Genomic DNA, 13,290 nt, shown 5'->3' with positions numbered 1-13,290 from the left:
ACACAAGAAAGGGCTTTGGCCTCTTTCAACCTCTCGGAGGGGCCGTATGATGTCAAGCTCTCTCTCTCTGTCTCTCTCTCTCTCTCTCCCCCTCCCTCCCAAACACACACACACACACAGCCGAGTGTAACTGCTGCCTGAACCCATCGCTGCATCATCCTCTCTCCTCCCTCATTGCAGACAAACACCTTTGCTTTTTCTCTGCCACACTGCTCTCACCTCTCTGTCCACCTCTTTCACAACGCAGCTTTCGCTCCCTCTCCTCCTGTCTCCCTCCTCTCCCCTCTTTCTGTCTTCTTCCGACTCCCCCCGTCTGTCCCAGAAGAACCAGCCCCTATGCATATTTTAGCCCCTCTCCTCTCTTCCTCTCTTCTGTGCCTCTCCCCAGTGCCCCATAAATAGTGCAGACGTAAGCTAGTAAATAAGACATGTTTTGGTGTGTGTGTGTGTGTTTGTGCGTAAATAAGAAATGCCATGGCCCCGATCAGCGAGGTCCTTCTGGATCCTTCTCTCCCGGTCTTTACTTCTAGACTCCCAAACGCTCAGGACTTCTTCTCATCCTCTCTGTTGCAGGGCCGTAGAATGTCAAATTGTATCGACCAAAAATATCAGCTTTTCAACTAGCAGCAAACAATGTTTATTTTTTCATTGATACAGCAGTACCCAAACATTTACACGATGTATTCAATAGATTTTTTATAATAGCTAAATGGTCCACGTGCTGTTCGTCGGCTCTGACCCTTCCACGTTACATTCCCTGACAGACTTCTTAATCCTCCCGTTGGTTTTAGGCCTCCAGGGGGGGCTGTAATGCAGCCTCTGCCCTCCTCCCCGATCATCCCTTTTCCTTTCCGCCAGGTGTGCTACAACATCTCCTTTAGCACTAGTGAATATTTAAACACCGCTGGCCAGTCCGATGTAAAAATGGACGTGTGTCCTCCTGGCGGATTTGAGTATGCGAGGGGTCGTGTGCGCACACAGCCACAGAGACCGGGGGGGACCCAGTCCCCCGTAAACATGTAATGCACACAATGGGAGGATGGATGGATAACTGTGAAAAGAAGAGGAGGCATACTGGGCGAATGATAGAATGACGTAGGGTACTCGATACAGCGTTTCACATGTTCAGCTCAGACAGAGTAGAACTGCTATGTCTGTGTCATTCATTTTCACGCAGCCAGTAGGGGGCGTCTTCTCTGCACCCCTGGAAAAAGGAAAGGACTATTTCCAGCCTTAAGTCAAGAATATAATCCTTATTTTGGTAGTTAATGCACAGCAAAGAATATCTGTTCAATACCTGCATTTGGGATTATGGTTGTGTGTGTGTGTGTGTGTGTGTGTGTTTGTGTGTGTGTGAGAGAAACAAGCTGTGTTTAGTAGTCTGTCTGTGAATAATGTTGTCTGTTTCCCTCTAACTGAATTATGGAACGGTGTGGATGTGGTTGAACTGGCAATGGAGTTTATCTGTGTGTGTGTGTGTTCTCCATCGTCCATGAAGGTTGCTGTCAGAGTGTTGGTTCACACTCTGATCCTCAGCTCCCTTGGTGTGTGTGCCTCTCTGTGTGTGCATGTGTGTATGCATTTGATCCCTGTAGCGTTCCAGGGGAGCGTACTCAGCTGCCCCCCCTGCTTACTGGAAGACTGTGTTATTAGAATGGGGACGTTGGAAACACACACACACACACACACACACACACTCTTGACTCCCACAATCCCCAGGCTTGAAGGTATTTGCAACAGGGAAAGGCAAGAGAAACAAAAGGAGATTCAAAGAGAGAGGTAGAGCGCCTGCATGATGGACAGCTTGCACGGCCTCATTCAACATCTACTACTGCCGGCACCTGCTGCTTTTTCAACTCTACACTTCTTTTATAGATCACTATCGAAGCAACTATACACTCAGTAGAGCTCCAAACCAGAGGCGAAGCAAAGCCGCCTGTACCTGTTCATTCTGTTCACACCGCAGGAAAGCAAATGTGCGGTATCTGCATGCACGTGTGTGTGTGTGTGTGTGTGTGTGTGTGTGTGTGCTATCATGTATGCTTTGATGAACTCACCCTGGGAAGATGGTAAAAGCAGAGGAAGACACAGAGTAGGACGCAGAGAGACAAAGACAGGCAGCGCGAGATAAACGGAGGTAGGGACAGGTACAAAGGAATAACGACTCTGTGAGCCAGCACCTGGAGGGTCCGAACAGCTTGGACCATGTTGCTGTCATTCGCGTATGTATCAGCGTAGCAGCGTATTTTGGCAGAGCTGATAAAACACGCCACGCAGGGTCTGTCCTGTGACACATAGTCTCTGTTCACCTGTCACACACACACACACACACACACACACACACACACACACACACACACACACACAAACACGCTGCATGTCATCACATCCACAGCTGGAGAGAGTCCCTGATTTGTTTCTCTGTTTATTAATTATAAACAAGAGTGTACGTTTGCGTGTCTCTGTCAGCAGTTCGTTGATACCATTTCTCTTCTTTTCCTCTGACTGGTCGAGGCTGATTTGTTTATCTCGTTCTATTTGCACATCTGGGTAAAAATGTGTTCTTACTGGGGGGCTCATTCTCATTTTGAAGCATTAGTGAGTTATAAAGGCTATAAGAATAATGTAGTAAGATGATACTAGTGTTAGTGTACATTTTCACGTTAATCAGCAGGTGTTATACTAGGTACATTGTTTTTACACTGAAATTATTTAGTATTTTCTCCTCTTTCCATTCACCATTTGTATTTTCACAAGCCTCAAGTAGACACATTCAAACAAAATAAAAAATATATTTATTTATATATATTTGGCTATCGACTAGCTGGAAGTTTAAATCACATGACGTGCCATTATTTATATTTATATACAAACAACTGTAGGATTATAGGGTTGTAGTACTAATAGTTGTTACTTATTGTTTCAGCTCTCTCAGTGGCTGAAATATTTCAGTATCATTTGAGCACAAATACATTTCCAAGAAAATTAATTTGACTGATTTTCTACCCAATGCTGCTGATATTGAATCTTTTTAATGATGAAAGTGAACGACGCGTCCCCATGAAGTCATAAACCATCTGTTTTATTTGCACTTTAACCAGGTATACTTGTTTACACACACACACACACACTCTTTACTGTGTCTTTGCACCTCTCGTCTCTATTCTGCCAATCCATTCTCTGTCTTCCTTCACTCATCCATCTTGAAGTCGATGCTCGCTCTGTTTTCTGTTCTGCCCTTCTGCCGGTTTAGGGTTCATGGTAATACCATTTTTTTTTAAATTCATTTTAAAGCTGGTCCCCTAGGGACACATGGAGATTGGGCGTGTGCAGTAATATGACAGTGACACGGAAAGCCGGCACGCTCTGCTGAATTGTGAGCTCATGTGTGTCTTGAATGGATCAGGTCTGTGCATTTATTTGCACATCTGTAACCTTTAAATACTTTTCGCACTTATTTGTGCCTGACATTTTACATCGATGTGTGTCATCATCGGCTTGGATGGGCAACGACAAGCATGTGTGTGTTTTAGTGTTCCAGCTCGCGTGCATGCGTTCAGTGTCCCTGCCTCTATTGTGAGCAGGGGTTTTGGGTGCGTGTGTACATGCTTGCCTGTCTTATCACCCATGTCTGCAGGCGGCAGTCATCATCTGGCACCCAGCTTCCCAGTCTAAAGGCACCGCATTCCTCCGAACCCTTAGAGGGGGGGGGTGTGTGTGTGTTAAAGAGAGAGAGCCGGGTGGATACATTCTGAGTTTAACATTTCTTTCTCTTGTGGTGTGACTCAAACGTGTCATGTGACGCGTCAATGATCCCTTACTCATGTTGGCGGTGAGGTCACTTCCTATTTTTTGCAACAGCTTCCTGCGGGGATCTCTCACCTTTGCTGTGTATCTGGTGCAGATCCTTTCATGTTGTGGTTTTGTGGGTGTGTGTGTGTGTGTGTGTACCCGTCATACTGTGTGTATTTCGGGTTATTTTTAATGGTCCAAACCTGGCTGTTTGGTCCAGGATCAACGGGAGAGGGGAAGTCCCCTGTGAGAGAAGAAAGGAAGGGAGCTGGCCAAACAGGACATAGTCCGAGGGGTCTGATGGAGGAGGGGAGTGGGGGGGTCATTGGGACTTGGCCCGAAAGAGAATGGGATAAAATGGTTTTGGACTGATCATTTTGAAGTTTGTTATAACAGTAGATGTACAATATAGGAGGGCGAGAGACGAAGGGATGATGAGGAGAGCTGGGGCAGAGACGCAGGGGAGGGAAGCCGGGAAGACGTGTTGGCGGGATGCTAAGGGCGGCGGGTGCGTTTATTTCTGATCTGCTCCCGAGGCAGCATCCTGTCCTGGATGGGTGGTAAAGACAAGCCAGGGAGTAGAGGAAGAGGCCTAAGACATCCCATCTGCTAGTCCCAGACACACACACACACACACACACACACACACTCATTCTGTTGGAAGAGTGTCAACTCTGAGCTATTAATACACTGAACCCAAAGAAGACCACAAGGCGACGAAGGTGATTTTTCATTTGGTGTTGAAAAACAGCAGCAGAGGTGGGACACACAAACACACAGCATTTGGACCACCTCCAATTACCCCCACATACACACACATTTGACACAAATTTACGTACTGACAGACTCGCTGATACATGGAGGTAGTTAACACACATACACACACACACACACACACACAGGGCATTGTTCCAACAGCAAGGCCTCCTCTCCCTGAGTCTATTAGATACTTGGCACCTCCATTTCAAAGTGTAGTTGTTGCATCATAAGAGAACAAGCCAAGTGTCTGTGTGTGTGTTTCTGAGTTCAAGTAACCGAGGGAAAGTTGTCTTGCCATCCTACGTGGCTCGGGCCCCAAAAAACGAGGTCATCGCCGCCCCATCGTTGTCATTCCCCAGGACGGGTGTTCTCTGTCCAGGCCTGATACCCTGTTGGTTTCCGCTGCGCACGTGAAGCTCACCGAGCCCGACGGCGGTCATGTACACACACACGCGTTAGAGGAGGCGCTCCTGCACCCCTCTGATACACAACCATCAGCATCATAATGCAGCAGCTTACCTTTTTCTCTTTTCTCTGTCTCGGTCTCCTCAAAGGGAGAAGCATCCTTCTCCCTTTGCCCCTCAGACTGTGTGTGTGTGTTTCTATTGTGTATTTCTTCTATATGCAAATTCTTTAAAGGCGTCGTGTGTGCATCCATGTGGCCTTTGCGGCGAGCGCTAGTCTGTTATTGTGTGTGTGTGTGTGTGTGTGTGTGTGTGTGTGTGTGTGTGTGCGTGTGTCTGGCGGTTTTGTGCACGGGTAATGCGACGGGGCCATATTTCCCCTGAGCCCAGGGCTCTGCAGGCTTTAGCCTCGCTCTCTCTAAGCAGTTTAGGAAAAACAATGACAGGCCTCTGTATTGACTGGTCTGGGCTGCCCTGGAAGAGGGGGCTGTTCTCGCTGCAGCGCACTGCCCCCTCCGCTATGAAAAGAACACTCGAAATATGGTGCAGCCAAGTGCGAGCCAGAGATGGCATTCATTTATATTAGGCCTTTCAGGACCAGGAAAAGGAAGGAGAATAGCACAAAGACATCAACGACGTATGAAGCAGAATCTAAAACCACAACAGGCTGGAGCCTCGCATCGTAGAGCGAGCAGCTATATCGAGGTCATACTCTATGTTCTCACGTGGTGTTTGGGGCCTTTCGGTTTGCAGTTTACTTTTAATGCAAATTTCTTCACACTTGCTTCATCACAGTAAGGAGGGCTTTTATTGTGAATCCTCTGCAGGTGTGGAGCGTCACTAAAGGAATTTTCCGTGCTTATCAAAAGCCCAGAACCGCGGTAAACACTGACCATAAAAAAAACGGTGTACACCTTGTCTTCCTCGTCACTCCCCCTTGGGTCTCCCATTTTTATTCTGTAGAATATATCAATTACTCTGCTGTAGAGCAGATGTCAAACTGTGACACACAAACACACACACTTCTCATTGATTGCTGTGCTCCATAATCAATACCAAGCGCACAACAACATAGAAAATGAAGAGAAGTAACTACGGTGTGTGTGTGTGTGTGTGTGTGTGTGTGTGTCGAATGCTGTCACACATCTGTCCATTACATTTCTCTCTCTCTCTCTCTCTCTCTCTCTCTCTCTCTCTCTTCTTCTGGGTTATTTCCAGCAGTCCACTGCAGCACTGCAAGCTCCTCCAGGGAGGGACCGTGGCCTCCCTCCCGCCTTCCATTCCTCCCTCCTCCTCCCCTGTCCCTTCTTTTCATCCCTCTCTCTGTCCACAAATCAATACAGCAGCAGAAGAACCTTAGGGAACACACACTCTCCGCTCTAGTTCTTTCCTTCCTACTTTCCTTTTCCCTGTTGAAATCCCTCTACTACTGGCTCGCTTTTTCTCTCCTTTCACTTGATTTTAGAGGTCGCACAGCAGGGCAAAGGGGCAATGACAAAAAACAGACGTTGATGTGCAGGAAACAGGACGGATGCACTGGACACTGTCTTGCCCTGTCTTCTTTAACACCGTCACGTAAAGAGGAAGGAGCCTGACCTCTATTGGTAACGAGGGGAAGTACATCCAGCTGGAGCGGAGCAGCCAAGGAAACAGACACAGAGAGAGAGAGAGAGAGAGAGAGAGAGGGTGTTTTTTATTGGGGTCAGTGGCTCCCAATGAGACAGTGCTTCACTGGAAAGGCCTCCACACATGCACACACATATATACAGAATCAGACACGTGTTTTTCACTGTCCCATTCCATATATTTCTTGCATATACATTAAACCCCTCTACTTAATTTGTCAATAAGAGTGCATGTGTGTTTTGGAGGGGGCCGGGGGGGGCATTAATATCCTTTGCTTTCCCCTGGACGCGATAGCTTGGCTTTCAAAGCCGTGTCTCTCTCTCTCTCTCTCTCTCTCTCTCTCTCTCTCTCTCTCTGTGTGAGTGACGAGCGTGCAGAGCGTGGAGGTGGGAGCGATAGCGTTTGTAGTGTAGATCTGCCTAATATTTAATGCGTTGAATTTAGAAGTTTTGTGTAGAAGTGTTTTGTTGGGTAGTGTTCCTGTTGTGCGCGTTTTTGCAGCCGATCAAGTTACGCTGATTGGCGTGCTAAACGCAGCCATGGACCTGACCCGACTAACGCGGAAGCACGGCGTTAAGGTTCCGCCGGGCTTCTCCTGCTCGGTAGAGGACTGCAGCCTGGCCGTGGGAGAGATGGTCGGTCACGGCAGCGTAAAGTCCGCCGCCCGCATGAACAACGCGGTGGTGTTGTTTGTAGACAGTGTGGACAAAGCTAACATGGTGGTGGAAAAGGGGATCGTGGTGAATCAGACGCGCGTGCCCGTTCTGCCTCTCGCCACACCAGCGACCCGAGTCACGGTCTCTAACGTCCCCCCGTTCATCGGAGACGAGATGCTGACCAGAGAGCTGTCAAGACACGGGAAGGTCGTGTCTGGCGTTAAAAAAGTGACATCAGGCTGCAAATCTCCTCTCCTCAGACACGTGGTGTCGCACAAGAGGACGCTGTACATGCTCCTCAACCAAAAAAACGAGGATCTCAATGTGGTGTTTAAAGTAAGGGTGGATGGTTTTGATTATTTGGTTTTTGCCAACTCTGACAATTCAAGGTGTTACCGGTGTGGGAGGGAGGGACATCAAAGCAGAGCATGTCCAGAGAGGAAATCTACTAGTCACAACCAAGGGGGGCATGAAAGACAAGAGGGGACAGTTGGGGTCCAGCAAGGAGGGGAAGAAGGGACAGATCGAGTCCAGGAGAGTGTGGCGAGTGAGGGGGGTGAACGTGGAGTTCAGCTGGTGGAGAGAGGGACTGGTGGAGTGAAGGACCTGACGGGTGGGGCCCAGCAGGTGGGGCAGACGAATGACGGAGTGAATGAAGGGACGAGTGAGACCCAGCAAGTGGGGCAGGCGAATGACGGAGTGAATGAAGGGACAAGCGAGACCCAGCAAGTGAGGCAGGCGAATGATGGAGTGAATGAAGGGACAAGCGAGACCCAGCAAGTGAGGCAGGCGAATGATGGAGTGAATGAAGGGACAAGTGAGACCCAGCAAGTGGGGCAGGCGAATGACGGAGTGAATGAGAAAATAGTTGGGGTCCAGCAGGTTAGAAAAGGGGGTGAAGGGAGGCAAGAAGAGACTGGAGGGTGTCTGGAGACATACTTTGAAGGGACACTGTCTACTGATAGTGAAATGGACATGGAGGGGGGAGAAGAAAGTTTAAAAATCCCCCTCCTGAAGAGAAAGACGGAGAGCAGAGGGGGCTCTCAAGCCAAGAAGGGGTCAGGGAGCAGAAGGACAGGGGGAGCAGCAGTAGCCGATTCGGCTGTGGAGCAAGACTCTGCGGACAGCGTCTCTTCTGGCGGGACGGCCACTAATTTCTACAGCGTGGGGAGGGTGAAACTCTTCCTGAAGACCACAAAGAACATGAAGGGGATACAGCTGGAGGACTACTTTCCTGATATGGAGAAATTCAGGCGTACTGCTCGAGAGGGCGCAAGTAAACGAGGGAGTTCCCGCTACACCCAGCAGGAGGTCTTCCGGCTACGAAAGTTCGTCCAGAGGATCAACGAGAGGGCTGCCGTGGATTGAGTGGAGTACCGGCTGAGAGGAGGAGCCAGTGACCAGACGAACCTACGGTCCATCGACAAAGTGGACGATTTCTGTGTGCGTCGGTGCTGCAGAGGAATCTGGAGCTGATTGGCTGGAAGGAGATTGCGTCTTCGCAGAGTCATTCTGTGTGTTCATTGGACCTTTAATGTCAACATGGAATATGTTTTTGTTTGTGTTTGTTTTTTTAAGAAAATAAAGGTTTTTGAAAAATCAAAATCTCTCTCTCTCTCTCTCTCTCTCTCTTTCCATATCTTGCACTCTCCCTTTCTAACACACACACACACACACATACTTGCACACCACGGGGCTCAACGAAACATGCACAGCAAGATAAGGGCCATAGAATGACAAATAAGTATTTATCAACCCCAAAGCACGTATAATCCTTCACATTTCTGTCCCCATCCAGCCCCCTTGCCTCTCTGTTCTGTTCATCCCCCTATGCCCTTTTTTTCTATTCTCCCATCCGCTGTTCTTTTTTTGTAGTGGGGCCTATCTGTGTGAGAGAGAGCGATTAATCTGAGAAAGCTGCTTTTAGTGGTGTTGAAGGGTGATGGAGTGGAGGGGGGTGGGGGCGGCGTTGATTAGGAAGATCTCACTGTGTGTGTGTGTGTGTGTGTGTGTGTGTGTGTGTGTGTGTGTGTGTGTGTGTGTGTGTGTGTGTGTGTGTGTGTGTGTGTGTGTGTGTGTGTGTGTGTGTGTGTGTGTGTGTGTGTGTGTGTGTGTGTGTGTGAGCACTCTGTACTGTATGTGTGAAGAAGAAGGGCTGATAGAGAAATGTTGCACAGGGAACTTATGTGTATTGTAAGAGAGAGAGAGAATGTTTCAAAGGGAGAAAGCTGAACAGTCTTGGGAATATGAGGAGAGGAGGAGGAAATGTCTCTCTTACACACACACACACACACACACACAGAGACCGACAGAGACAAATTCCCAGAGAAATCTTTGCAATCATCTCCCTATCTCCGGCGCACAAACACACATGTGCACAGACTGTATCTCCCCAGCTTTGGATGTGATCCGAGCAGAGTTCCAAACCACCAAATCAGGATTATAGTTCATTGTAGCTGATATGGAACAGCCACTGAGGACTGATTGGGAGGGCGTGTGTGTGTGTGTGTGTGTGTGTGTGTGTGTGTGTGTGTGTGTGTGTGTGTGTGTGTGTGTGTGTGTGTGTGTGTGTGTGTGTGTGTGTGTGTGTGTGTGTGTGTGTGTGTGTGTGTGTGTGTGTGTGTGTGTGTGTGCGCGTGTGCGTGTGTGCGCGTGTGTGCGCGCGTGTGTGCGTGTGTGCGCGCGCGTGTGCGCGTGTGCGTGTGTGCGCGCGCGTGTGCGTGTGTGCGCGCGCGTGTGCGCATGCGTGCGCTGGGGAAAGCGTGCATGTTTTTGCCACATATCTGTGTATAACATTGTCCACACAGGAAGGCCCTGTTAGCGTCATGAAGTCTAACATACTGTCGGTTGAGTCTTTGTATGTTGTGTACCTCAGTTATTTACACACACACACACACACGTCGCTTCGTACCATGAGACCACAGCAGAGATCGGTCTCTTCTGTGCTCAGGATGCTGTTGTGAATTTGAATTCTGATGTGTGGTGCGCTGATGCCTTCAGAGAGATGCGAGTGTAGGCGTCTCCCCGGTATGGAGACGGTCTCTGTAAAATATTAATCAAAATATCAAAAGACACAAGGGTTTGACGGATCTGAATAAACAAATTCAGGCTCCGGGACAGAGCAACAATAAAACAGAACAAATACTATGAGAGCACTAATTGTTTGGTCCAGTTGCTTTCATTAGATGAGGTGCATTGTTCAGGCGTCTCGATACGTAGAAAAATGTTGTTGTGTTTTAATTTTGAACAAAGTGAATGCAGGGCAAACATCCCAATCCCACTGTACAAATACGCCACCAGATCTGTTTGTGAAAATGTTGGGTGGGGGCGACGACAATGCCGCTGCATAGTTCACGTTTTGCCCCGTCTTGTTTTGTCCTCCTTTCTTCCTCTCCGCCCTCGTCCCCTTCCATTGGGAAGACTCTTTTGGAGCAGGAGGCCTCGCTGCCTGTGCTGTGGGAGGCGGCTGTGTTTCGGCTCTCCGCTGTTCTATTATTGGGTGGGGGTGCAAGTGGTGAGCGCCGTGCTCACGTAGCCCATTATTTCTCTCATCATGTGTTCTCACGTTTTTCCTCTCCATCCCTCCCTCTCCCTCTCTCCCTGCAGAACCACACACTGAGTCAGCACGCGCAGTGAGACCGAGGCCCGGCAGGATCTCTCGACTCAGCCGGGGCCCCCGACCCGGAGCCGGCGGGGGACTCCCATCTCCACAACACAGCCAATCAAAGTGTCATTTGCTACTCACATGTAAAACTCTAACGATCGCGCCACTGGGCGCGGCTATTAGGAGCAGCGGGGGAAAGGAATATTAATGGGATATGCTATTAAATAAAGAAAGGAAAAATTGGGTGAGAGAAACGGTAAGAGCGACATGAAGGAAAGGGAGTAGTGAGAAAAAAGGTATTGTACGTGCAGTATTTTTTATTGTCCCCGCAATCTGTTCCCCCAACCAGCGTCTTCCCCCTCCCCTTCTCCTTCCCTTTCCTCCCCACCAACACTCCCCGGGTCAGGCATTTTATTTTTTTTAACAAATAGAAGAGGCGAAACGGGCAAGAAAACACATTTTGATTCGGGATTTTTTTTTAATAGATTGTAGGGAAAAAATAAGTTGCTTTCTTGTCCCCTCGGTTGCTTATTGTATTCAACTTCATAGGTGCCAATTTTGTTGATTTCTTTTTTTTTTCTGCCCTACGCGCTTCTTTGTTTTAATTTTTTGTACCTTTCATTTCTCGCCGTAAGTAGGTACTTGTGCTGTGTTGTGATTGTTTGTTTGCCAGTCGTAAGATTCCTGAGTCCCCCCCCCCCCACTCTCCTTTTTATGATTATTGTTATATATATTTTTCTTTTTTGTAATTATTATCAAAAAAGTCATCGAATTAAATAAAGTGCAGAAAACCATACAGATGTTTCTTTTTTTTGGATCGGGTTTTCCAGTCTCTATGGGGCCTATAATGGTTATTGTAAAAATGAATATCATTCATTTCAGTGCGTCTGGTCAATGACTGCTTTTTAAATGTGAATTAACCAGATTGCAATAATCTAGTACAAACAAAAAAGATAAAATAAATAAATAAATGACAAAGAATTCCTGTGTGATGTGCATTCATTCAAAAGTACTAAGTAATGTGTGTGCTCACAACCATTCCGTGTCATCAGTAACTAATAAATATATATATATATATATTAGTATTTTTATTTTAAGTCTGGTTGAAATACAATTGAGGTGGAGTCAGAGACCTGAGAGTCAAAATAAAGAATGAAGATCCACGATGCATCCAAAACATTTCACGGGATTCTTGCTTGCCATGTGCTTCCCAACACACGTTCATCTTTTCTGCTGACTTTGATTTTCGTGACTTTTTGTCTAATTGTCTTCAGATTTTCTTTAGGAAAAAGTCTTCCCATCTACAGAACAAGGAGTTCAGCAGTAATACAGCAATATTTAAACATTAACCATGTATTCTTCATACTAGTAAGCATTTGTTCAAATATCCTTAATGTGTGGTTACAAACATCGTATGTTCTTCCTAATAAATGCAACAAGGTTACATCTTGGATGTCAGGATTGTGGAAAAATACACACACCTTGTATTTCAAATAAACAAAAGCCATTGCATGAGTGAATTCCCTTTTTTGTGATCCATAACGGCTTTCTGGGTAAACCAGCATGACGGCATCCACTCGGCTTTCTGTAGTCCTGGTAACTCCTGCTGCATGCTGTTTGTGCCGACATAGTTCTGCATATCACACTTCCGTAGATTTGTAGAAGCCCAAATGAGAGCACACTTCACATTCGTAACATCTCTGATCGCTGTGTCCTTCTCAGTGGGAGGAGAAGATTGACTTCTGCTGTCTCTGTAAGAGTCTACAACTAAAGCCACAGTAGCTGCTCCGTGGGGCCGTACCGTGGGTCAAGGGCGCTTCGGCCTGCATGCTAATGTCTGTAGGCCAACACTCACAGTGCAAATGTTAGCATGTTGACGTTTAGCGGGTGTAACGTTTGGCCTCCTCACAATCCTATTTTGATTTTTTTTCAACACATAGTCCTTTTATTTTGGTCTTAGACGTATTTAGTGTCAAACCAAATGGTTTTACAAGTTGAATATTTGACTTGATGCAAGTTAAGGGGTCACCAGAGTGATTGCGAATAATCCAGATGTCTGTCCCAATTTTGTGTGGCAATCCAGTCAAGAGCTTGCGAGACATTTCCCTTCAAAAGCGCAAAGGTCGTCCTCATGATGGAACCCGAGTAAAAGTCATGCGATCACCACGTGGAGTTCACCCTCTGGGATGCATTAATAATCCAGACACAATTTTGTAGATGTGTGGGATCTTTCGATGTGGAAAGTGACCAGATGTTGGAGCTCAATAAAAAGTCCAGGGATCATTTAGGATTTGTCATCTGCATGGCCAAAAAACAAATTTAGGGGAGCTTATAGAAGAAACTAATTTTACTTTATTTCATGGATTCCATGATACCAGCCCACTTTCCCTCATAACAAAAATCACACACATGTTGTTGTTGTTGTTGTTGTGCATAATCTCCTCTGGAT

The 13,290-nt window shown here is 47.2% G+C and overlaps 2 protein-coding genes across 4 annotated transcripts in view; both read left to right on the top strand.

The window, feature by feature from the left end:
- The window catches only part of znf423 (zinc finger protein 423), a 103,137-nt gene extending 91,321 nt beyond the window's left edge, over positions 1-11,816 (top strand). For all 3 annotated transcript variants that reach the window (XM_062562741.1, XM_037451135.2, XM_037451133.2), the window contains one exon: positions 10,844-11,816. In XM_062562741.1, coding sequence (XP_062418725.1) covers positions 10,844-10,873 — 30 coding nt within the window. In that variant the 3' untranslated portion in view covers positions 10,874-11,816. The remainder of the gene's footprint in view (positions 1-10,843) is intronic.
- The window catches only part of LOC119195886 (histone H2AX), a 545,468-nt gene that overhangs the window by 144,304 nt on the left and 387,874 nt on the right, over positions 1-13,290 (top strand). The gene's annotated exons all lie outside the window — the stretch shown is intronic.

Source organism: Pungitius pungitius, chromosome 6 (genome assembly GCF_949316345.1).
Source record: "Pungitius pungitius chromosome 6, fPunPun2.1, whole genome shotgun sequence".
Taxonomy (NCBI): domain Eukaryota; kingdom Metazoa; phylum Chordata; class Actinopteri; order Perciformes; family Gasterosteidae; genus Pungitius; species Pungitius pungitius.
This window is presented reverse-complemented; position numbering and strand designations above follow the sequence as displayed.